The sequence below is a fragment of the Anopheles cruzii genome, chromosome 2, assembly GCF_943734635.1.
Source record: "Anopheles cruzii chromosome 2, idAnoCruzAS_RS32_06, whole genome shotgun sequence".
Lineage (NCBI taxonomy): Eukaryota > Metazoa > Arthropoda > Insecta > Diptera > Culicidae > Anopheles > Anopheles cruzii.
The window spans coordinates 42,701,727-42,721,989 of NC_069144.1; the positions used below are offsets into that span (position 1 = coordinate 42,701,727).

The window sequence follows — 20,263 nt, forward strand, 5'->3', positions numbered from 1 at the left end:
AACCAGTTCTCTGTTTGTTACAGTTTTCTCCTAGCAAAGTATGATGTCGTTAAAGGTTGTTTTCTTTTGTTTGTTTGGAATAATTCGAATGCATTAGTAAGTAGTTAACATTTTCTAAACTATAAGAACAGTTGCACTTACGGGCAAGCTCTCTGCTAGCCTTTTCATAATCGTTTGATCGTCACCGTTTGATGAACGTGCGTTGATCCCAAAATTAGCTCTCACCAAAGGGTACAAGATTAACAAGAACACGATACTAAAAACGGATGTAACATTATTAACGTTAAGCAAAAAAGAAAAAGCAGTTTCTTGGAGGCTCTTGCACTTGCTGCACATCGCTTCGCCAGGATCTCTGTACGCTTCCCTCTGTTGATCATATCAGGTTTTATGGGTTTTTTCGGTTTGTGGCATTAGGATATGTGAACAAAGTTTGTTTTGAAAGTTACGGCCAAGCCGTTGGGCAGGCTTGCCCGTTATCTAATGTTAAAGCTTATTTGCTAAATCCTCGCCCTCGATTCGAGCTGTCTTTTTGTTCAGGCGTACGTCTAAGCTAGTTATTGCTTCCGTTCACTAACCGCTCATAAACTATGTAGCTCTTGTGGAGTTTTAAGTTGATAATCGAAATAATCAATAATTTCTGTTAACTAGTATGTAAATGTATTTCTAGTGAGTCTTTTATGCTTCCATAACTACGGCTGTCGCCAATACTGCTTCCATTGCTTTCAATAACGTTAGTGTCGTGGAATACGATAATGGTAAAATGGGGAAAATTGTTTACTTTCACTGTTCTGTTGAAAATGTTTATTTAATTCTCGGGTTTCTCGAGAGAGGATCGTACTAAAACATCTCCATGTCGCTCGTTTGAATGGCAGAACACACAGCCCTAGCCTAGTTCCGTGATTGAAGTACAGAACAAGGTGCTGTTCCTCTTTTGGTTGGCCTATGAAAACGCTCGCTTTAACTGCACCGCACTACTTATCTACTACTGATACTAAAAACCGCACGAAATCCGCCAAGCTCGTTTACTTTACCGATTAACGAACAAAACCGAGTATGAATAATGATCAGATTTCATGCCCGAGGAATAGTTCCTGCTTAGGGTTCGAACGATCAAACACCTTTGTACCGAAAAAATAATATCCTCTAGCGATTTCTCTCCCAGCGCTGGCAGGAACCAAAACTTGCAGCGGTCTTCCGGGAACAGTGTTAAATTCTTGAACTATCTCTATCACAACAATTGTTTGGTTTTTGTTTTGTTTCCTACAGTGCTTTTCTCGCACTCTGGTTACGCTTGCCAGACTTTTTGTCTGAATCTATACGCGTTAGTAGCATCTTTGTTGCAATACGAAACGGCTGATCGAACTTTTCAAATATTCATTATGGAAACAAGATTCTTAGCTTTAAGCATTTGCTATCGCCAGCTGTTTCTCTAATGAATGCCCGAGCACACGTCTGTTAGAAACCAGAAGCTACCTTCCAGGAAACCGCAGTTTATCACCGTACGCCGGTGGCCCCAGGATTCGTCATTAGAAAGGGATCGACTTTTTCCGTATGGTACTGGTGGTGGCCCCAGCTTGCGACAAAGGAGTGCCCGGTACCGACGTCGAGGCGGTCAAATTGTGTTCCATCATTAGCTGCGAAGTCCGGTAGAATTCGTTGTCCGGATCGAACAGGACGGCCGAAAAGTACTGGCCGAACAGACGGCCCATGTACTGATCCTTGTTGGTGGGCCACCAGCCTTCGAGGAAACCGATGTGGCCACCGCGTGCCGTTATCAGGATGGCAACATGCGACGATTTGGTTGCTGCCTTCACCGGAATTGCGTCGAGAGGCTGGAACGGATCGTCTGCTGCGCTCAGACACAGCAAAGGCACTTTGATCTTGTGGAGTTTTTTGTGTAGCGTGGCATCTGTATAATAGCTGTCGACGTCCTTGTAGCCGAAATGTTTCGACGTGAACGCGGAGTCAAACTCTTTGATGGTTCTGCTCTGTAAAGATTGAGTGATTTAAACGAGATTAAAGTCAACCATTAGTCGGCGCGGATCTGGTACACTTACTTGCAGAACTTGGTTCATGTCCCAGTCGAACTGCTCGCCTCGCAGGATGTCATACTTACTGACGGTACGGCAGAGGCTCGATGCCAGATGTCTTCCCAGAAGATTGTTCAGTATCGGCTGCTCAATACTGGCACAACCTACAGAAAAATAAGTAATGGTTGATGAATACCTCTTCAGTCATTCACGTTCGAAGTGAAAAGTTTTCTTAAATTTGCATCATTCATCAATGCAAAAGGAACATTCAGAGAGCGTGTACTCGGCTGACCACTCTATCCGGTGCACGTGCGACACTGTAACATATGGCGTCCGATAACTACCCGAATGACGTTATCGTCAATCCGTGCTCCACCTAGCTCATTGATAAGACAGACCCCCACACGACGTCCTTGAAGTTTGCAAATCATTAATCACCCCTCTGCTCTCGACCGCACGTCTGTGGGAAACACCCGTGTTGTTTTTACGTTGGCGCTGTATATTTGCGACAAAAGACCGTCCCGCCAATAAACCCACGCGAAACCCAATACAGGGAAATCGATAAAATTGGAACCATCTAAATGTCGTCCACCGAGGGACACATCAAATATTATTCATGATCCAAGCCGGCTCGGCCTACCCCTCACTCACCCTTGTGCACGTCCCACGGCACGGAGATAATTGTGGCCGCGGTCAGGATCGATTTCGCTTCGTCCGAGTGTCGTGCAAGATAATTGCCCAGGATGAGGCCGCCCATCGAGATACCGGTGGCTCCGATGCGGACGTGTGCGTGCGCTTGCCGGACGTGCTTCAACACCTCGGACAGGTCCTCACAGTTGGCGGCACAGTACAGACGTGGCGTTTTAAGCTCCACTCCGCCCAGCCCACGGTTCGTGAAGACAACGGTGCGAATGCCGTTGGTGTTGGCGGCCGTTACCAGGCACTTAATGTACTCGGCCTGCGATTCTCCCGTCAGCCCCGGCAGGATAACGATGATCGGAGCTTCCGGATCGCAGCCCACTTCCATCCAGTCTAGCGCCACCTCACCGCCATCCTTCAGCGTCAGCACCTCGCGCCTGTAGTCGATCGCCGGCATTATGTTAGACCGCAGAATGCTAGCAAACACGGTTTGGGCGCGACTCTCGAAGCACCAGAATGTGGGCCAAAATTTATGCTCCAGCGTAGGGATGTGCTTCCGGAGGTACTGTTTGAACGGTCCGTTGGATACAGCCAAAATTGGTCGCTGTGGGGTAGTAAAATGTAGAAAACAAATCATTCGCTGTAAAGATCATCAATTGCTGCGATCTATCACCTTACCTTCACTACTTCCATCAGGTAGTAGACGAGGTATCCAACAAATACGATCGCCACCAGGTGCCATCGGGGCAGATTGGTCAGGTATGTGTACAGATAGGACAACATTTTCTACAGTGAGTGCAGTGCAGAGAAGGACTATCTGAAAACATTGGACAGTGGAATTGCTTAGCATACTGGCTAGGTTAAGTGGTTTAAATTTAATGGATTTGTAGTCGAGTTTTGCACGCAAACAATCCCTTCTACTCGACATCAACGGTTAAGGAAATATGATTAATAAAAGTCCCCGTTAGGCATGAGCGGTTTCTTTGCCCCTTACTGTTACAGATAACCTTTGTGCAGTATTCGGCTTAAGGAAAACGGCATGATGTTCGCTGTGCATATGTTGAACACGAATACTATTTTTGAGGCCAATTCAGCGTGCCTACATGTCTTTGGTAGGTTCTTAAACCTTCGGTCCACTTTTTGGAGCGCTTGAAGCGTTGGCTACCACCGTAATGTTGGTAGGCTAAACAAATGTGGATCTTCTGCGCTTTGTCAATATTCTGTTTTTGAGGGGTGCCTTCCAGCAGTGAAAGATGATATTGAATGTTCTGCTCCTTATCGGTCACTATCAAACCCAATTTATGCTTGACCGATACATAACATTTGCCTATCGTGTTTGCACCGCTAGGGGAGCATCATCTGTGATCGTAGTTTTAGGAGACTGTCAATATTAGAAAATTCCGCTTCGTGCTATCGAGAAGTTGCCATCATTCCATGGCATTTAAAGTTAACGGCACTTTTCCCTGCCGGATGTAAAAGTTTTCCTAAACTCATATTGTGTCTACCAATGAACTGTGATTGACGTCTGTTTCTACACGTTACCCGTAAATCGGCTCGCCAACCGAAAGCTCGAACCATTACAATCCTAATCTTGGCCATTAGATATCGGAATCCGGACGGCGCTAGATAAGGGATATTTAGTAGGTGGCTACATATGAAGGTAGGGCTACCAACGTTTTTCACTTTTGCGAAACTAAAGCCACGGTCGAGTTCGGTCGGCGGCGGGCACTAGAAAATCAATGCTCGAAAGGTCGGCGAACGTTGCGTTCGGCTACTTCTAGGTCGTTGCGTTCGGCTTCGGTGTTTACGGCTTGTGGTGTATTTTAAATATCACCGGACGCGAAATCTAACACGAAAGCTGCCCCTACACCCATTCGCTCCATCATCAAACGGGGTGGACCGAAAGGTAGTTCATTCTTGGGTACATAGAAAGCACATGTAGTCTTTATGGGCGACGCATAGCCAAAGTTTATGCAACCATGTGACCGAAAATAAGTTGTTTATGTTGAAAACGCAATGCTAATTTGCCGTCCATCCAGTGAGATCGTTCTGAGGTGTGCAATTGAGGAGTTGTTAAGTAGAACGATTCAAACTAACGGTGTATGGGTCTGACGGATTGACGAACGCAGCGTCTTATCTCGGTCCCAAGTATACATGTTATCTTCTTTGTTTTCCACCCGTTTCGCTTCTATTTTGCAGCTGATCTTTGCCCCCAGACGCACGACACACACGCCCTGCGATGTCCGCATCATAATCCTATAAATACAATTGAAATAACAAAAGTGATTGCACGCTTTGTCACGGTCACGGTGTGAGTGGTAAGTTGCACGCGATGCACACGCGACGAACCGTTCATACCCGGTGGCCATCGCACAAAACCCGAAAAAGCTCCAAGATTGTTATTATTTGCGGTACTTATTTGCACTTAATCTCGATTCAAGGCCATGGTCTCCTTTCGATAGTTTGCTACACACCAATCTGCGCGCACTCGGTTAATCATTTTTTTGCCTGAGAGTGTGTACACCGATCGATGATTCACTGACCACTGCTTTCCTATCACGCTGCGGTATCTATAAACAGTTCGCGACGTCACGTGCCGTTAGCTTTCTCGTATTAAAGTTGCAACGAATGAAGAAGTTTAAATAAGTCCACAGCCTCACTGGTATGCCATCATCGCGCGGGGTCCCATGATGATCAAGTCAAACGATCTCACTCACCGTAGAAAATGATGCAAACACAAAGTGGTTGTTTCGGCGGAACGAAAAGGTCGAACCGCGACCGCGAACGAAGCTCTGCCGACCAATTCGAACGGAACCGCACTGACGGAACGCACCGTTTGCGTCCGATGCTTATACGTTCGCGCACACTACTCGCGCACATGGCCAATGGAGGCCGGCCCGCGTAAACGCCGAAGCTACTACTACACTAGTATTCGTAGTCTATCACGCGAAGTAAAGGGTTTGTAGTGTTTGCGTTCGGCGGGGTAGGTTGGAACCGCAGCATTAGAATCGTAGCTACCACGCACACCCGTGTGAGCCAAGCATGTGACGTTTCGTGGCCGAATTAATCTGGTTTTCGCGGCGGCCGGCTTTGCCCGGAAGCGCGATTGTGATTACTTTGCGAGGAACACGAACCGTACTAATCTTGACATTGAAGCGTATCAATTTTTGATTAAAACTAAAAGCAGTGATTTTGAAACACGAATGGTCCATCATCAGAATGGTAATGTCTGCATATTCAAATCTTTCTGGCCAGTACAACCCACCAAACGCTCATATAAATTTGTGCGAACAAGAGAACTTAAGACACGCTACGGTTTATTTGATCCTTCGCCTGTAATTCACTACTTTGCAGCTTTTCTGCCTCTTCAACCAACAAAGCAGAATTATGCATGGTTCGTACACCCTGTACAAATGGGATGTAACCTAATCCTAATAAACCTAATCAACACACAACTGTCCTTTTTGATACTATTGTTGACTCTTCAAAGGGGTTTCCAAACACATTAAAAATCTGTGTGCGTTGTCTTCAGGTGATGAAATCAGCACGTTCTTCGCGAGTCCTGTATGGAAGCGGTTAAATATTGGCTGCCCAAGGCTAAAATAAACGAATACCAAACGGGGCCCCAGCATGTGCTCTGGGAAATAGTACTAGGCACGAAGGGCGAGAGATTTGCCAGTTTAATCGAAACTTTCGCTAGGTGCCAGCTTTCGTATCGATTTACGGTCGAGTTTTGATTTTTAAATAGAAGTATGTTTATTTAAGCGAATCCATAAACCCAACACGCGACGTGCGGTCGCTTTGATGGTTTTCGTACGACTATTGCGAGTCGAAAAAAATGTCAACCATTATCGCCAAATGTTCAAAAAAGCACCAAAACTTAACTATGTGTAACCTTCTTCAAGCACAATAATTCTTCCGCTATCTATACTGCATCCAAACCCTTATAGCTGGTGCCAACTTGATGAAACTTGTGCCATGTTGTTTCGGTAGAGCAATTCCCAAAAGTACTGCAGTGCTTGTAGCAGAGTCGAAAGTGCCGTCCTTTGCACCAGCAAAGAGCAGCATAACAATCGCACGGCTCCATTCAATGGGCTCTTCGTGGGGTGTCCTTTGGCACAGAAACACAACAGAAGACCACTAGAAAGAGACGGTGCGTCCAACGTTCACACTGCAGCATCCGTAGGCGGAAGGGTCCGGGTCCAAAGATGAATGATTTTTCACGTGTCCTTTTACCGGAGCACGATGGAAGCAAAAGAATTCCCGGTACAGCAGGTGCTGAGGAGCACAGAAATATCGGGAACAATCGGGTACACAGTTATGAAATGCTTGCACATGGCACTACGGAGGGCAGCCCTAAAGGGAATCACTGTAGGGATTGCGGAACTAAACACGGCTATGTACCTTCGCAAACACGGGTTACTGTTTCGGCTTCCATATTTCTGCAAATATTACTGTGTGTGTATGTATCAGACACGCGAGTCAGAAAAGTGTCACGAAAGGCTGAATAATAAATGGTGCCTACCTCTGGCTTTACTGTTGGATATCACGATCACAGGATATTCAAGGGAATCGGTCACACTTCAAAGTGAATTACTTGCCCGGCACACGCCTGAAACGGCTACTTTGCGGTCGCGGTGCCCCAAACGGTTGGCTTCCCACTTGGTCCCAGCGGTTTTAGCAGCGCTGCACCGCTCGATGCAGATAGAAACCGATGTAACAACATGAACTACGGGCAGAATACGGATCGAAAATCGACCAGCACACTGCGTTCGTTGGTAACCGGTCGTCAACCTTAACCACCACAAAAGAGGAAATAAAAAACCGCGCGTGATTTCCGTCGTCGTGTCGGTGCTCGGACCGATCCCGTTTCGTTATCCTTCCACCTGGTAGCGAAACAAAATATGACGGACTCTGGACTCGAAGCGTGTGACCACCGCAATCCCCCGTGGAGAGGACTGGATCGAATCGTAGATTGGTGGTCACCTCCCGAACTATCGCCCCGAAATGGTAGGAACCATTGCGGTACCGGAACCGACCGAACGTTGGAATCAAAGGCGACAAAAAGAAAAACACGCACGCAAAATCCGGAGACGGACAGGTGGAACAAAAAACAAAACCGAACCAGCCAACACCGAGGTCCTCGAGCTTATGTCTCGCACCCAACGGTACCGGCGAACCGTTCGGCAGTGAAAACCGGACGGCCTGTCGCATTGCTGGTCGCGCGCGCACACCACGGGACCGACGGAACCATGCGCCAACCTTCGTGCCTTCCGAACACGCGGTTTGCTGCCGTGGCCAGGCTTTTCCCAAGGCCCGTAGGTGACACGAAAGAGAAAGGGAGAGCAAAGAAAAACTCACGAAGCACTGGCCGCAGTTCGTGCTTTCCGAGGGCGAAATATTTTCATGAATGGAATCGAAAGCACGTGGTATTTTGACACCGGAGTGGCCCACGAAACCCACTCCGGGAGGGAACTGCAAGGAGAAAATTGGCTAAAGCTCTAGCGAATGCTAAAGAGAATCGCGGAACGTTACGATAGACACAGTAATAAAAACGAAAGACAAGCATAACATTTTAGTTTTGATTCCTGTATTTTAGATTCACCAAAACGATGTCATATGAAACTGTATTATATATAATGCACGTAATTAAAATATAGTTATATATAATTACAATTTAAACCGTATTTTCGCGATACGCAGCTCTATTCTGTACTCCTTGTCACTACGGAGGAAGGATGTGGGAGGCGAGATAAGAAAAGGCTGTCCCTTGCGGGTGGTTGAAAGTGTATTAAGATACTTCCGCGTTAGCGCTGGCGTCAAAATCCGATTGTATAAATCAGGCCCTTTTGCTACGTGTTTTCTTTCTAAAGGTTTAGGAGAACCGAGCTCTTTTACAAGTACCATTCTTAGTTGAGATCCTACCATCATCAAAACAAAGCGCTGTCGACTTACTGATAAGGAGATTAATCTATGAATGACTGTACTACAACTGATATTTGCGTCGATATGAAAATATTCAAATACGGATTAACCAGGCCTCCGCTTGAACTATAAAATCCGGAAAGGGTTGTCGTTCGTTCACATGAACGTTTGTCCTTTGTTTCGAAACTCTTCCTTTAAGCTAAATCACACTGTTTCGTCTTCGTCCTTCTTTTTTGGTGTGCCTTTTGTATCGAAAAAAACCATTTGTGGAAAAAATAGGTATAGGATAGTGCACCGGTTTTCGCACGCATTCCAGATGCGTTCGATCGGTGGAAGAGTGAAGCACGCATGCGATGATGTCGAGAACTGCTGCATCGGTTTTTAGAAGTCAGCATCGAGCGTGAAAACGTTGTCCGACCGTTTGGCCATCACACCCCACTTCTGATACTCGCCGACCTTCTTCTCGAAGAAGTTCGTTTTGCCTTCGAGCGAAATAAATTCCATAAAGCTAAACGGATTTTGTGAGTTGTAAACCTGTAAAAAATAAAGTACGGTAACGGTTATTACGGTCAAGATTAATGTTGCCCTTTGCCTTCCAATCGTACCTTGTCACAGCCAAGCTCTACCAGCAATCGGTCGGCGACAAACTCAATGTACTGAGACATCAGTTCGCAGTTCATGCCCAGCATGTCGACCGGCAGGGCTTTCGTGAGAAACTCTTGCTCGATAATAACCGCGTCTTTGATGATGTCCGTCACGCGTTCCGGCGAGGGCTTCTGCACCAGATACTTGAACATGAGGCAAGCAAAATCACAGTGTAGGCCTTCGTCACGCGAGATCAGCTCATTCGAGAATGTCAGACCGGGCATCAGGCCACGCTTCTTCAGCCAGAAAATGGACGCGAAGCTGCCGCTGAAGAAGATACCCTCCACGGCGGCGAACGCAACCACCCGCTCGCCAAAGTTTGCCTCTTTGCTCGAAATCCAATTGAGTGCCCAGTCGGCCTTCCGCTTGACGCAAGGCAGCGTTTCAATGGCATTAAATAGGAACTCTCTACACGCGTACGGTGATGATTTGGGGAAGGATTAAGAATATTAAACAATCAATTAAAATGGAAAGAACATCATCGGGCATGCTGCCAGTTTACCTTTCTTCCGGATTCCGAATGTAAGTATCAATGAGCAACGAGTACATCTCGCTGTGCACGTTTTCCATTGCGATCTGGAACCCGTAGAAACAGCGCGCTTCCGTCACTTGAACCTCTTGGCTGAACCGTTCGACCAAGTTCTCGTTGACAATGCCGTCCGAGGCCGCAAAGAAAGCCAGCACGTGCGAGATAAAGTGACGTTCACTTGGTTTCAATTTTTCCCAGTGGCACATGTCTTTCGATAGGTCCACCTCTTCAACGGTCCAGAAAGAAGCTTCAGCCTGGAGCGAAAAAACCCGAAATGATGTGAGTTGAGAAACTGTTGCGTAATTTATCCACGTGGGTTCGTTTCACTTCTTACCTTCTTGTACATTTGCCAGATATCGTGGTATTGGATCGGGAAAATGACGAATCGGCGAGGGTTGTCCCTCAGCAGGGGCTCGATCGACGGATCAAAGCGTGTCGGTTCGCTCTTATGCACCTCCGACAACTCACTCTTGGCCAGCTGCTTCGGATCATCGGCACCGTTGTCCATTTCCTCATCCATCGTGCTGGTAATAGCTTTGGTCTGAGGCGCGGTAGTGACGTTTGCTCCGTTTTCCGTCAACACTTTGCGGGTGCTCTATGGAGGGACGCAAATAGAAAGAACCAATTGTTTCAAAAATCCACAATACAGCTTGACTGGTGGTGTCGGGAAAGGCTGAAACTCCTCGTCTGCTCTGCCCGAGAAAAGTGTTCTACTGAAGCAAAGGATACTACGTCTTACAGCGATTCATTCGAATGACCGATTCGTTTTTCACAGCACCACTAACTAGATTGCACTAAACGCAAAACCTGTCGAAATAGCGAACTACTACGGTCGTCTCGCCAGTGTTTTGGGGCAGTTCGTTCATGGCTCTTTCTTTTGTTTATGTTTGTCACTCCCGCTGTCGGAGCTGTGGTAAAATTAGCAAATAATGCGCATGCCGTTTGACAGTTCCCATATTCCCACCATCCACCATTCTACCTCGTTCCGCGCGTACATGTTGTCCGCGTATTTCGCCGCAATTCGCCCGTAAAATCCCGCTAGAATCAGCTGATTGAAGGTAAACAGACGATTTGGTTGTTAAAAAAATGTCCAAAATGGTTCATCGATTCATTTATTTCTGTATTTATTTCAGTTCGACATCTGGCTGGAAACTGCGAGCGTTTATTATAAATTTTGGTCTATCAAAATACTCCAATATATAAAATAGTTCAAGAATTTTAATGAATTGTAATGAAATTGATAACAATTGAAAGCTTGAGGCTTTTTCCAGTTAATTTCCTGTTAATTAAATTTCTATCCCTTTCGCAAATTACTTCCATGCGTGTCGCTATAGGACTTGCTGTTTCTTTCTTTCCGTGTGTGAGTGTTGATGTCGCACACCAGCATACGTTGAGCGTCATTATGCGATACAAGTATTTTCCTGTACAGAGTACGCATGATAAACCGTTGGCCAACGCATTCGGTGGGTGACGATTCGCGTTACATTGGGCGGGAAACGCGGGTTTTGGAGGGAAACAAGATTGTCATTGCAAGAAAAGCGCGCGAAATACGTGTCGATCCGTGAGATTATACTCCGATCCGGACGGAAATCGTACTCATGGAAAGCGAATAAGAGTGCTAAGAAGAAACCGTTCTGGCCATTCATGCGGAAGGAATTCAAGACAATGGGCGGTGCAAGAAATAAAACAGTTTCAGACAAATGATGAATGAAACGCGGGTGACAAAACTGCGAGGGGATAGAATTGGCAAAAAGAAGACACACTTACCTTGATCAGGTTTTCCATTTTATCGGCAAAATTCTCCTTTTCCAAAACCATTTTGTCAAAATAAGTCAACACTCGTCAAAATAAGTAACACAACAATGAAATAACCAATGAACCTTGCACTTAATAAATGAGCTTTTAATGATTTTTTTTAGTTTTGACCACTTTCTGATGATGCGTCCGTCCGGGGAAAATCTCGCACTGAAATGATGAAAGCGGCCAATTCCTGCAGGGCAAAACGGCGAGATTGGCGCCAAAATTTTCCATTCTTCACAACTAACACACATACCTTTACACGTTGGTTACACCGACAGATGGTTAACGCTACGACTTCGTTAAATGGCCAGCATTTCATCACGCAAGTGAAACGCTTAAGCCAGAAAAGTATTGGGATTTAAAAATTAAAAGGACTACTTCAAATCAATCTTTTCCTTTTTGTTCATTACCACGCTGAAATTTACGCACTGGTACATTACGCCGACTCGTCGCTCCACCGCCACTCTAGTAACCGTGATGGTCAACAAATCGTCGCAGTTCTGGGAACTGTCAAAAAAGAGCGGTTGTTTTCACACTCGTGCTGGAGTGAAGGGGACAAACTGACCGGCGCGTACCACCAACCAGTGTGTGCGAAAGAGACACGCTATCGCAGCAAGCTGCACTCGTTGTTACATCTGCCGGCTCGCTTCACGGACGGGCGCCGCCATATTGTTATTTAGTATTTGCAAGCCGCCAGAGCGCAGTTTTCCGTAGCAGTAAAAGTCGGACGCCATCCGGAAGATAAAGAACTGCAAATCGTGGACCACTGGCGTGCGGCCGAATTTGTGTGTTTGGTGAATGTTCGGATTCGTTGGAGTGGCCAGTTTGGGGAACGCTATTTGCTTGGACAAACACGTTTGTGTTGAACGGAACCACTGGCTGTGTGCGCGGTTTCCGAGTGGTGTTGACACCTTGTGCTCGCAAGTGACCGAAGCGTTGCGTTTTTTTCGTCATCGAAAGCATCGGATTCGCAAAAGCGGAACACAACAACCGAACGCGGGGCAGAAGCCGTAGTCCGAAAACATGTCGAACATCGTCCTAGATAAAGATAACTTCTTCCGGCGGATAAAGCGCTTCTATGCGAACTGGAAGGTAAGTGATCCAAATGCTTCCGGCGCGCGAGACGGCCGCTGAACCGTTCAGCTCTTCACAGGAAGCGGAATTCAGCCACGATGACTCACTGTCGAAGGTGGACTGCATCATGACAGCCGTTGGCGTGGACGAGGAATCGTTCTACAGTAAGTCAACGGCGCTGCAAACCTGGCTCTTCGGTTACGAGCTGACGGACACGATCAGCGTCTTTTGCGACAACGCCATCCTGTTTCTGACGAGCAAGAAAAAGATCGATTTTCTCAAGCAGATTGAGAAGGACTCGGAGGAAGGTCTACCTCCGATCCGCCTGCTCGTCCGCGATAAGGTAATGTACAGCATTGGTCAGAACTGGACGACACGTCTCCTAACACGAGTTCCCATTTGGCCCCACAGAACGATAAAGATAAAGCCAACTATGAGAAGCTCCACGAGGCGATGAAAGCGTCAAAGGGTGGCAAATCGGTAGGCGTTTTCACGAAAGACAACTTCCCGGGCGAGTTCTGCGAGAACTGGCGTGCTTTTCTGAAGGACAAACATTTCACCAACGTCGACATTAGCGTCCCCGTCGGGTACATCATGTGCCCCAAGGAAGATTCCGAGCTCCTGACGATCAAGAAGGCCTGCCTAGTGACGATCGACGTGTTTAACAAGTATCTCAAAGATCAGATAATGGAGATTATCGATGCGGATAAGGTATGGGATGCTGTCCGTTTTGGAAGGGCGGCGATTTTAATATTTTTGGTGCCCCCCTTTGTTTTTGTAGAAAGTAAAACACGCAAAGCTCTCCGAAGGTGTCGAGTCAGCGCTGACCGATAAGAAGTACGTTAGCGGCGTTGACATGAACCAGCTCGACATGTGCTATCCGGCCATCATTCAATCGGGCGGGAATTACAGTCTCAAGTTCAGTGTGTTTAGCGACAAGAATTATCTGCACTTTGGTTCGATCATCTGTGCACTCGGAGCGCGGTACAAGTCGTACTGCTCGAACCTCGTTCGCACGCTCCTTGTCAACCCCACCGACACCATCCAGAAGCACTACAACTTTCTGCTCAATCTCGAGGAAGAGCTACTGAAGGGACTCATCCCTGGCAAGCGGCTCTCGGAGGTGTACGATTTGGGATTGGAGTACGCGAAGAAAGAGGAACCGAAGCTGGTCGATAAGCTGACGAAAACGTTCGGGTTTGCGACTGGTCTCGAATTTCGTGAAAACTCAATGACCATTGGTCCAAAGTGTGCGGCCGTCTTGCGGAAGGGTATGGTGTTTAGTCTCAACGTAGGCCTGGCGGCGTTGGACAACACGGAAGCGACGGACAAGGAGTCGAAAGTGTACGCCCTGTTCGTCGGCGATACGGTGCTGGTGACGGACGAGTCGCCAGCGGCCGTCCTAACGCAGTCGAAGAAGAAGATCAAAAACATTGGCATTTTTCTGAAGGACGATGACGATGATGATGATGAAGGCGAGGAACAGGAAAAGGAAAAGGCTCCAGAAATATTGGGCCGCAGCGGCAAGCGCTCGACGGTGCTGGAGAGCAAGCTGCGCAATGAACAGAGTTCGGAGGAGAAGCGAAAGCAACATCAGAAGGAACTGGCGATTGCGCTGAACGAAAAGGCGAAGGAACGGCTGGCGAAGCAAGGCGGTGGAAAGGAGGCGGAAAAGGTTCGTAAATCGACCGTTTCCTACAGAAGCGTCAACCAGATGCCACGTGAGGATGAGGTGAAGCAACTAAAGTTGTACGTTGGTAAGTAATTTTCGTGTTGTTTTTTTTGCTGCAAATAACGTACCATAACCGATGCTTTCTTGCCTTTGCAGATCGTAAATATGAAACGGTTATTATGCCGATCTTCGGCGTGCCGGTCCCGTTTCACATCTCAACAATCAAAAATATATCCCAGTCGGTGGAGGGTGACTACACCTATCTGCGTATAAACTTCTTTCATCCCGGGGCAACCATGGGTCGCAACGAGGCTGGCATGTACCTTAACCCGGAGGCAACGTTCGTGAAGGAGGTGTATGTAGCATATCTTCTTGGTAGCATGAGTACTGTTCAAATCAATAATTATTTTTCATAAATCATCTTGTACAGTACCTACCGTTCAACAAACACAAAAGAGCCGGGAGAGATAGCAGCTCCCTCGTCTAACCTGAACACCGCTTTCCGGCTAATAAAGGATGTACAAAAGCTCTTCAAGACACGCGAGGCGGAGGAACGTGAAAAGGAGGATCTGGTAAAGCAGGACACCTTGGTGATGTCACAGAACAAGGGCAACCCCAAGCTGAAGGATCTCTACATACGGCCGAACATTGTTAGTAAGCGAATGACCGGCTCGTTGGAGGCGCACGTCAACGGCTTCCGCTACACGTCCGTCCGGGGCGACAAGGTGGACATTCTGTACAACAACATCAAGAGCGGGTTCTTTCAACCGTGCGACGGCGAGATGATTATCCTGTTGCACTTCCACCTAAAGCACGCGATCATGTTCGGCAAAAAGAAACACCTGGACGTGCAGTTCTACACCGAAGTGGGCGAAATTACGACCGATCTTGGCAAACACCAGCATATGCACGACCGAGACGATCTCGCGGCGGAACAGGCCGAGCGCGAGCTGCGCCACAAACTGCGAACAGCGTTCAAAAGTTTCTGCGAGAAGGTGGAAGCGATGACGAAGCAGCAGATCGAGTTCGACACGCCGTTCCGAGAGCTTGGTTTCCCGGGCGCACCGTTCCGTAGCACCGTGCTGCTGCAGCCAACGTCCGGAAGCTTGGTGAATCTTACCGAATGGCCACCGTTCGTGATTACGCTCGAGGACGTCGAGCTGGTGCACTTTGAACGCGTCCAATTCCATCTGCGAAACTTCGATATGATATTTGTATTCAAGAACTATCAGCAAAAAATTGCGATGGTCAACGCGATACCGATGAACATGTTGGATCATGTGAAGGAATGGTTAAAGTATGTCTCGGTGTGATGCATCACTTTTTATTCACGATTCATTAACTCCTTTCCTCGTTGTTCTATTCCATCGTTAGTTCGTGTGACATTCGCTACTCGGAGGGTATACAATCGCTGAATTGGGCAAAAATTATGAAAACGATCACTGACGATCCAGAGGGTTTCTTCGATAATGGTGGCTGGACGTTCCTCGATCCGGAGTCAGAAGGCGAAGCCGATCCGAACAGCGAGACGGAGGACGAGGAAGACGATGCGTACGAACCGACGGATGATGATGATGAGGAAGAATCGGACTCCGAGGATTATTCCGAAGCATCGGAGGACGACGACAGTGGCAGTGAAGAAGGTAACATACGAACAGTGCGGGGCGATTGATCCGAATGTCTATTTACCCATCTGCTTTACGGTTTCAGATTTGGGTTCCGACGAGGAATCTGGCAAGGATTGGTCCGATCTGGAGCGAGAAGCGGCTGAAGAAGATCGAAACCGCGAGAATGATGGCTACGATGATCGGGGACCGTCAAAGAAACGTTCCCACCACAGGTAGGTTATCCGTTGAGTGCCCCGAATTGTAACCCCGGAGTTCAGAATCACGTAAAATTCTCAAAGTCCATGCGCAGCTACCTTTTTGCAACACCCATTTTCTCACTTTACTTTCACATACGCATGCTTACCATCAATTGTTTCGGATGTTGTGTGATGCGTGTGGTTGTGCGGTGGTGCACCAGACGGGATCGTGGTTTAGCATCGTCGAAGAAACGACATGAACATCACCGCAGGTCATTGAAGTTTGACGTTCTCGTGCCTTTTTTGTTGCTTGCAAAAGAAACCCGGTTTCCGTTCCTGCAGTTCATTCTTTGAGCTTTTTCACGACTCTTTCACGAAGCCTTTTGTTTAAATACGAAATGTTACTAATTGGCCCTTGTTTCCCATCTAACCTAACTATTGTTTTCCTTCACCGCAGCTCTTCAAAGCACAGCAGCAGAGACAAGAATCACAAGGACAAACATAACGATAAGCACCGGAGTAGCAGCAGTAGCAAGCACGATCGGCACAGCAGCAGCAAACGCTCCCGAGATGAGAGCCGAGACAGTGGCCATCATCACAAGAGCAAAAAATCGCGAAAGTAAGCTTCCAGGGCGTCACAAAGCTAGGAGAGCGATTTCAGTGATTGCCACCTGGTGCGGGTTGCTACCTTATGTCTGCAAATCAACCTTTTAAGACCGTAAGCAGAGTGTCCTCGGTCCGAGTATACGATCGTTCTCGCTGTTTGTCTACGACTTTTTAGTTTTCCTGATTTTATTCATCCGTCGTTAAGAGCCGGCTAGTCCACTCCGTTTGGCAAAGCACAATGCTGAGCAAGTGGCTTCACAGGGGATTGTAATTGTTTGTAGAACAGGTCATGAGCAGCAGGATCTAGCTCGTGTGTTCCTGTGCTGTGTCTATGTTGCCAATCGAAGTATTTCACAGTTCGTCATCATTCTGTCACGTTTCCATTTGGTGTTCGTAATCGCGGATATTCCATTGTTACAATAGCTGCATACTGGCTTGGTTTGTGGAGCAAAATCAATCATACCCGTGTACATCCAGCCAAGCAAAGCGATCGAAGCATGAAGTAAAACTGCCAATGGTGGTAAATTGGTTCGCAAAGAAAGTAAGAATATGTAACGGTCGAGAACTGGTAGATTATATGATCACATATTTGAACATTAAATGCAGAAGAAAAGGTTACACGCATGTTAGTTTTTTGTTTAAAAAATACCCGAAATCCCGAAGATTGTGTAAAATATTTTTATGGAAGCAAAATACGTAAAAATATGGTCCAATGGTTAAATTCATCACCCTGTAAATTGCGGATCACCCTGTACGATGAAACAAAACACAATGAACCACCCTGTGCGACGCTTCTCTTTGACAGCCGACGTCACAGCAATCGCAAGCCAGAACTCTTCGCTTTTCTACAAATCACGTTCAAGTGCATTTCACAGGTATTGAGTAAAGTCGGCGGAAATGAAGCCCGAATGAGTCATTCGCTTCAACGTAACGAGTTTAACGTAACCGACACAAGACGTCGGCAAGAAGTTGATGGCGTCCTCAAATGTAGAATCGCACCGCAGTCGCTCGCCGCTCGAGTCCGTTGCTGAAGAGGAAGGTAGGGCAAAGCTTCCTTTCGTCAAGACGAGTGCTAACTAATGCTTGCTTAATGCTTACCAACTGAGTCATTGCTTTTGCTCCGTGTTGCATGTCTGGCCCTTGAATTAAGTGTATCAGTGCAAAACAAGCCTCGATTCAATTCAATCGCGGAAAGCTATTTGACCCCCTTGTTTTTTGTTTGCCAATACTGTTTGTTTATTGGGTGGTAATGTTTGTGTGTCGCTTCCGTTGCAGGATATCGTCCAATTCCGGTCACTCCACAGACCGACTTCTCGGCGATACAGCTCCTCGTCGAGGACAGCAACCTGCAATCTCTTACCCCGACACTGGAGGCAGCGTTCCGCCATTTCATCGCCAATTATCCTCGACCCGTCGCGGAGATTAGCAAAAATGATCTGATAAGGGTTGTTATCTACGTAGTGGCCCTTGAAACGGGCCTCACACCACGGAACTGCCCAGTGCCATCGTTTGGCAAGATGCGCCAGGTGTACCGATCGTTCGATAAACGGCTCGTGCACCACTTTGTTACCCGACTGTCGGTGGACAGTTTCGCAAGCCCATCGAATCTATGCTCGATGGATCTGTGCTTGATGCCGATTCGTGTCGATGAGAATAACTATTTTGGCTGCAAGCTCACATCTTTCGTTAGTGGCGATTTGTTGATCGTTAGTCTCGTCCCCGCTGGCGCTTTCCCCGTTAACGGTGGGTTCAGCGTTGCCCTGCCCATCAGTCGATATGTGCCGTTGGTAAACACTGAGCGCCTGGCAGTTTGCTTTCAGCGGCTGAAGGAATTGTCCTATAAACTTAAAAATGAGGTGTTTGTGCCCTTCCGCGACAACATACACCACACATGCCTGACCTTCGGCTATCCTTCGTTGATCGGGTTACCGGTAGACATAAATCTAGAACTCACCAAATACTTGGATGAATACTGTTTTGAACACTACAGAGCCAGCTGCCCATACTACGGGTGCGACAATCAATGGACCGTGCGTGTAAATTGTAGTACCTAAAAGCAGAATAAATTTCGCTTGTATATATTGTAATCATTAGAACGGCTTGGGTTTGTTGCTTACGGCTAATGTTTCGAACTCTCATAAAGCTGTTGCTATATTCTATTGTTGTGATATTGGAATGGAAACGATGGAACATCGAGTACGATGCAGAAACGATTTGGTTTCCCAACTTTAGTGCAACTCTTTGTATTGCAGATGATTGCGAAGAATTGAGCCAAAGGCTAAATTCATTACACGCTTCCGATGGTTTGTCGCCGAATGTAAATGGAAAAATTACGGCCCAAGAAACGCAAATCCAGATCCAGTTGAATGACGAACTCGGTAAGTATTCATATTTTGAGTATCATACTGCGCTGCCACACACGGTGCATAACAGCAGATATAACAGCCTCAGATAACAAATTTTGACAGTACAGCGACCAGGCGTCAAAAGCGTTGTGGCTCAGCAGACCCTATAACACGACGTTATACAGGGCGCAACCCACAACGTTATACCAGATTTGACACTATTTGACCTAAAATTTGGTCGAAAAAATAAAATATTCGATGGTGTACTACTTTTCACCGGGCGTCCTGTCAATTTCAAAATCGCGCAACCGATCTGTCAATTTCTGTTCCTTTCCAAGCAATTTGCACACTTACGCACCGACGTGTCTCGACGTGTCGTCAACTCGGTGTTTGTGCAAACCAAGCCAGGTCAGGTTCGTCGTCAGGTTCGAAGGTCCAAAGTTATGTTCACCACGGTTCTCAGAGAAACAGCCTTTTTTTATTACAATTTTTCATATTTCGCCGGGATCGGACGCGTTTTGTGAGTTTCGTGTACAACGGTTTCGTGTGGCGAGTTCGATTGTTCCTGGGATTGCAAGTAATTTTGTGAGTGAAACTCCGTTCAAGAGTACATGATTCGTGCGAAAGTGCGAAGAGTTTATCTTCTGTCTTGTATTGTGTGCGGTATTCGGTTAGTGTAAGCGAATTCAAATGAAGGTGTCAACAATGCGCTTTCCATGTTGGCCTTTTCCAACCGATGCAGGCCGAAGATAAGTGTGTGTGTGTGTGTGCTCCACAATGTATACGATCGTGGAGAACTCACTGGTTCGCGACAGAGCAAAAATGATCGCCAAGCGGGCGATTCGGCAAAATGCATCCCAAATCTATGTGATGTGATGTGAAAAATGCAAAAGCATCTCCGGTGAAGGGAATTTTTGTGTGTTGTCTTCTGGAATTGTTTCGCTCGATTCGTGGGTCAAATATGGTGGCTGCGTGGGTATGCGTGCGATCGGATGCGAGCGAGGAGTGTGTGTAGCGTGTGTTGGACAAGTGCATAGTCCGAGAGCGATTGGTGGTTTCCGGCGGCTGGAAAGAGATGAGAGATGTTACTCTCGTGTGGAGCAGTGCGTTGCATTGGTGTTAGTACTTCGTAGCGTTCTGTTTGTAGTGTGATGTATTTGCAAAACAAGTTATTTTGGAGCGTTCGCTTGCGTC

At 47.0% G+C, this 20,263-nt stretch overlaps 4 protein-coding genes across 6 annotated transcripts; 2 read left to right on the forward strand and 2 right to left on the reverse strand.

Annotated features, from left to right (window-relative positions):
- Positions 1 to 7: 7 nt before the first annotated feature.
- Positions 8 to 5,479, reverse strand: LOC128277466 (protein ABHD1). 2 transcript variants are annotated; one of them, XM_053015920.1, is made up of 5 exons: positions 5,387 to 5,479; positions 3,348 to 3,486; positions 2,682 to 3,273; positions 2,058 to 2,194; positions 8 to 1,988 (listed from the first exon to the last, which is right to left on the reverse strand). In XM_053015920.1, exons 2-5 carry the CDS (start codon positions 3,450 to 3,452, stop codon positions 1,527 to 1,529), a joined length of 1,296 nt encoding a protein of 431 aa, XP_052871880.1. In that variant the 5' UTR covers positions 3,453 to 3,486; positions 5,387 to 5,479; the 3' UTR covers positions 8 to 1,526. The 2 variants fall into 2 exon arrangements, with proteins under 2 accessions (XP_052871880.1, XP_052871882.1); XM_053015922.1 differs by having other exon boundaries at positions 3,348 to 3,482; positions 5,387 to 5,439.
- A 2,783-nt stretch (positions 5,480 to 8,262) lies between these two features.
- Positions 8,263 to 11,686, reverse strand: LOC128277795 (ribonucleoside-diphosphate reductase subunit M2). Of its 2 annotated transcripts, none has more exons than XM_053016321.1 (5): positions 11,536 to 11,686; positions 10,103 to 10,363; positions 9,742 to 10,022; positions 9,200 to 9,647; positions 8,263 to 9,128 (listed from the first exon to the last, which is right to left on the reverse strand). In XM_053016321.1, exons 1-5 carry the CDS (start codon positions 11,584 to 11,586, stop codon positions 8,976 to 8,978), a joined length of 1,194 nt encoding a protein of 397 aa, XP_052872281.1. In that variant the 5' UTR covers positions 11,587 to 11,686; the 3' UTR covers positions 8,263 to 8,975. The 2 variants fall into 2 exon arrangements, with proteins under 2 accessions (XP_052872281.1, XP_052872282.1); XM_053016322.1 differs by lacking the exon at positions 11,536 to 11,686 and adding an exon at positions 10,508 to 10,641.
- Positions 11,687 to 12,555: 869 nt separating this feature from the next.
- On the forward strand, positions 12,556 to 17,323 carry LOC128275475 (FACT complex subunit spt16). Its single transcript, XM_053013991.1, has 9 exons — positions 12,556 to 12,660; positions 12,722 to 12,985; positions 13,054 to 13,353; positions 13,424 to 14,399; positions 14,471 to 14,669; positions 14,745 to 15,611; positions 15,689 to 15,957; positions 16,025 to 16,154; positions 16,576 to 17,323. The coding sequence occupies exons 1-9, from the start codon at positions 12,592 to 12,594 to the stop codon at positions 16,739 to 16,741; spliced, it is 3,240 nt and encodes a 1,079-aa protein (XP_052869951.1). The 5' UTR covers positions 12,556 to 12,591; the 3' UTR covers positions 16,742 to 17,323.
- Positions 17,324 to 17,566: 243 nt separating this feature from the next.
- Positions 17,567 to 18,779, forward strand: LOC128267822 (uncharacterized). Its single transcript, XM_053004758.1, has 2 exons — positions 17,567 to 17,763; positions 18,000 to 18,779. Exons 1-2 carry the CDS (start codon positions 17,697 to 17,699, stop codon positions 18,776 to 18,778), a joined length of 846 nt encoding a protein of 281 aa, XP_052860718.1. The 5' UTR covers positions 17,567 to 17,696; the 3' UTR covers position 18,779.
- Positions 18,780 to 20,263: the final 1,484 nt, after the last annotated feature.

Bases quoted from the DNA above. Each gene is read 5' to 3' on its own strand.
- LOC128277466 (XM_053015920.1), bottom strand. From the start codon at position 3,452: ATGTTGTCCTATCTGTACACATACCTGACCAATCTGCCCCGATGGCAC. The intron at 3,274-3,347 runs GTAAGGTGATAG...ACTACCCCACAG, and splicing joins ACCTGATGGAAGTAGTGAAG to CGACCAATTTTGGCTGTATC. The intron at 1,989-2,057 runs GTAAGTGTACCA...CAATCTTTACAG, and splicing joins ACATGAACCAAGTTCTGCAA to AGCAGAACCATCAAAGAGTT.
- LOC128277795 (XM_053016321.1), bottom strand. From the start codon at position 11,586: ATGGTTTTGGAAAAGGAGAATTTTGCCGATAAAATGGAAAACCTGATC. The intron at 10,364-11,535 runs GTAAGTGTGTCT...GTCCCTCCATAG, and splicing joins AAATGGAAAACCTGATCAAG to AGCACCCGCAAAGTGTTGAC. The intron at 9,648-9,741 runs GTAAACTGGCAG...GTACGCGTGTAG, and splicing joins ATTCGGAATCCGGAAGAAAG to AGAGTTCCTATTTAATGCCA.
- LOC128275475 (XM_053013991.1), top strand. From the start codon at position 12,592: ATGTCGAACATCGTCCTAGATAAAGATAACTTCTTCCGGCGGATAAAG. The intron at 12,661-12,721 runs GTAAGTGATCCA...AGCTCTTCACAG, and splicing joins GCTTCTATGCGAACTGGAAG to GAAGCGGAATTCAGCCACGA. The intron at 14,400-14,470 runs GTAAGTAATTTT...TTGCCTTTGCAG, and splicing joins GCAACTAAAGTTGTACGTTG to ATCGTAAATATGAAACGGTT.
- LOC128267822 (XM_053004758.1), top strand. From the start codon at position 17,697: ATGGCGTCCTCAAATGTAGAATCGCACCGCAGTCGCTCGCCGCTCGAG. The intron at 17,764-17,999 runs GTAGGGCAAAGC...CTTCCGTTGCAG, and splicing joins GTCCGTTGCTGAAGAGGAAG to GATATCGTCCAATTCCGGTC.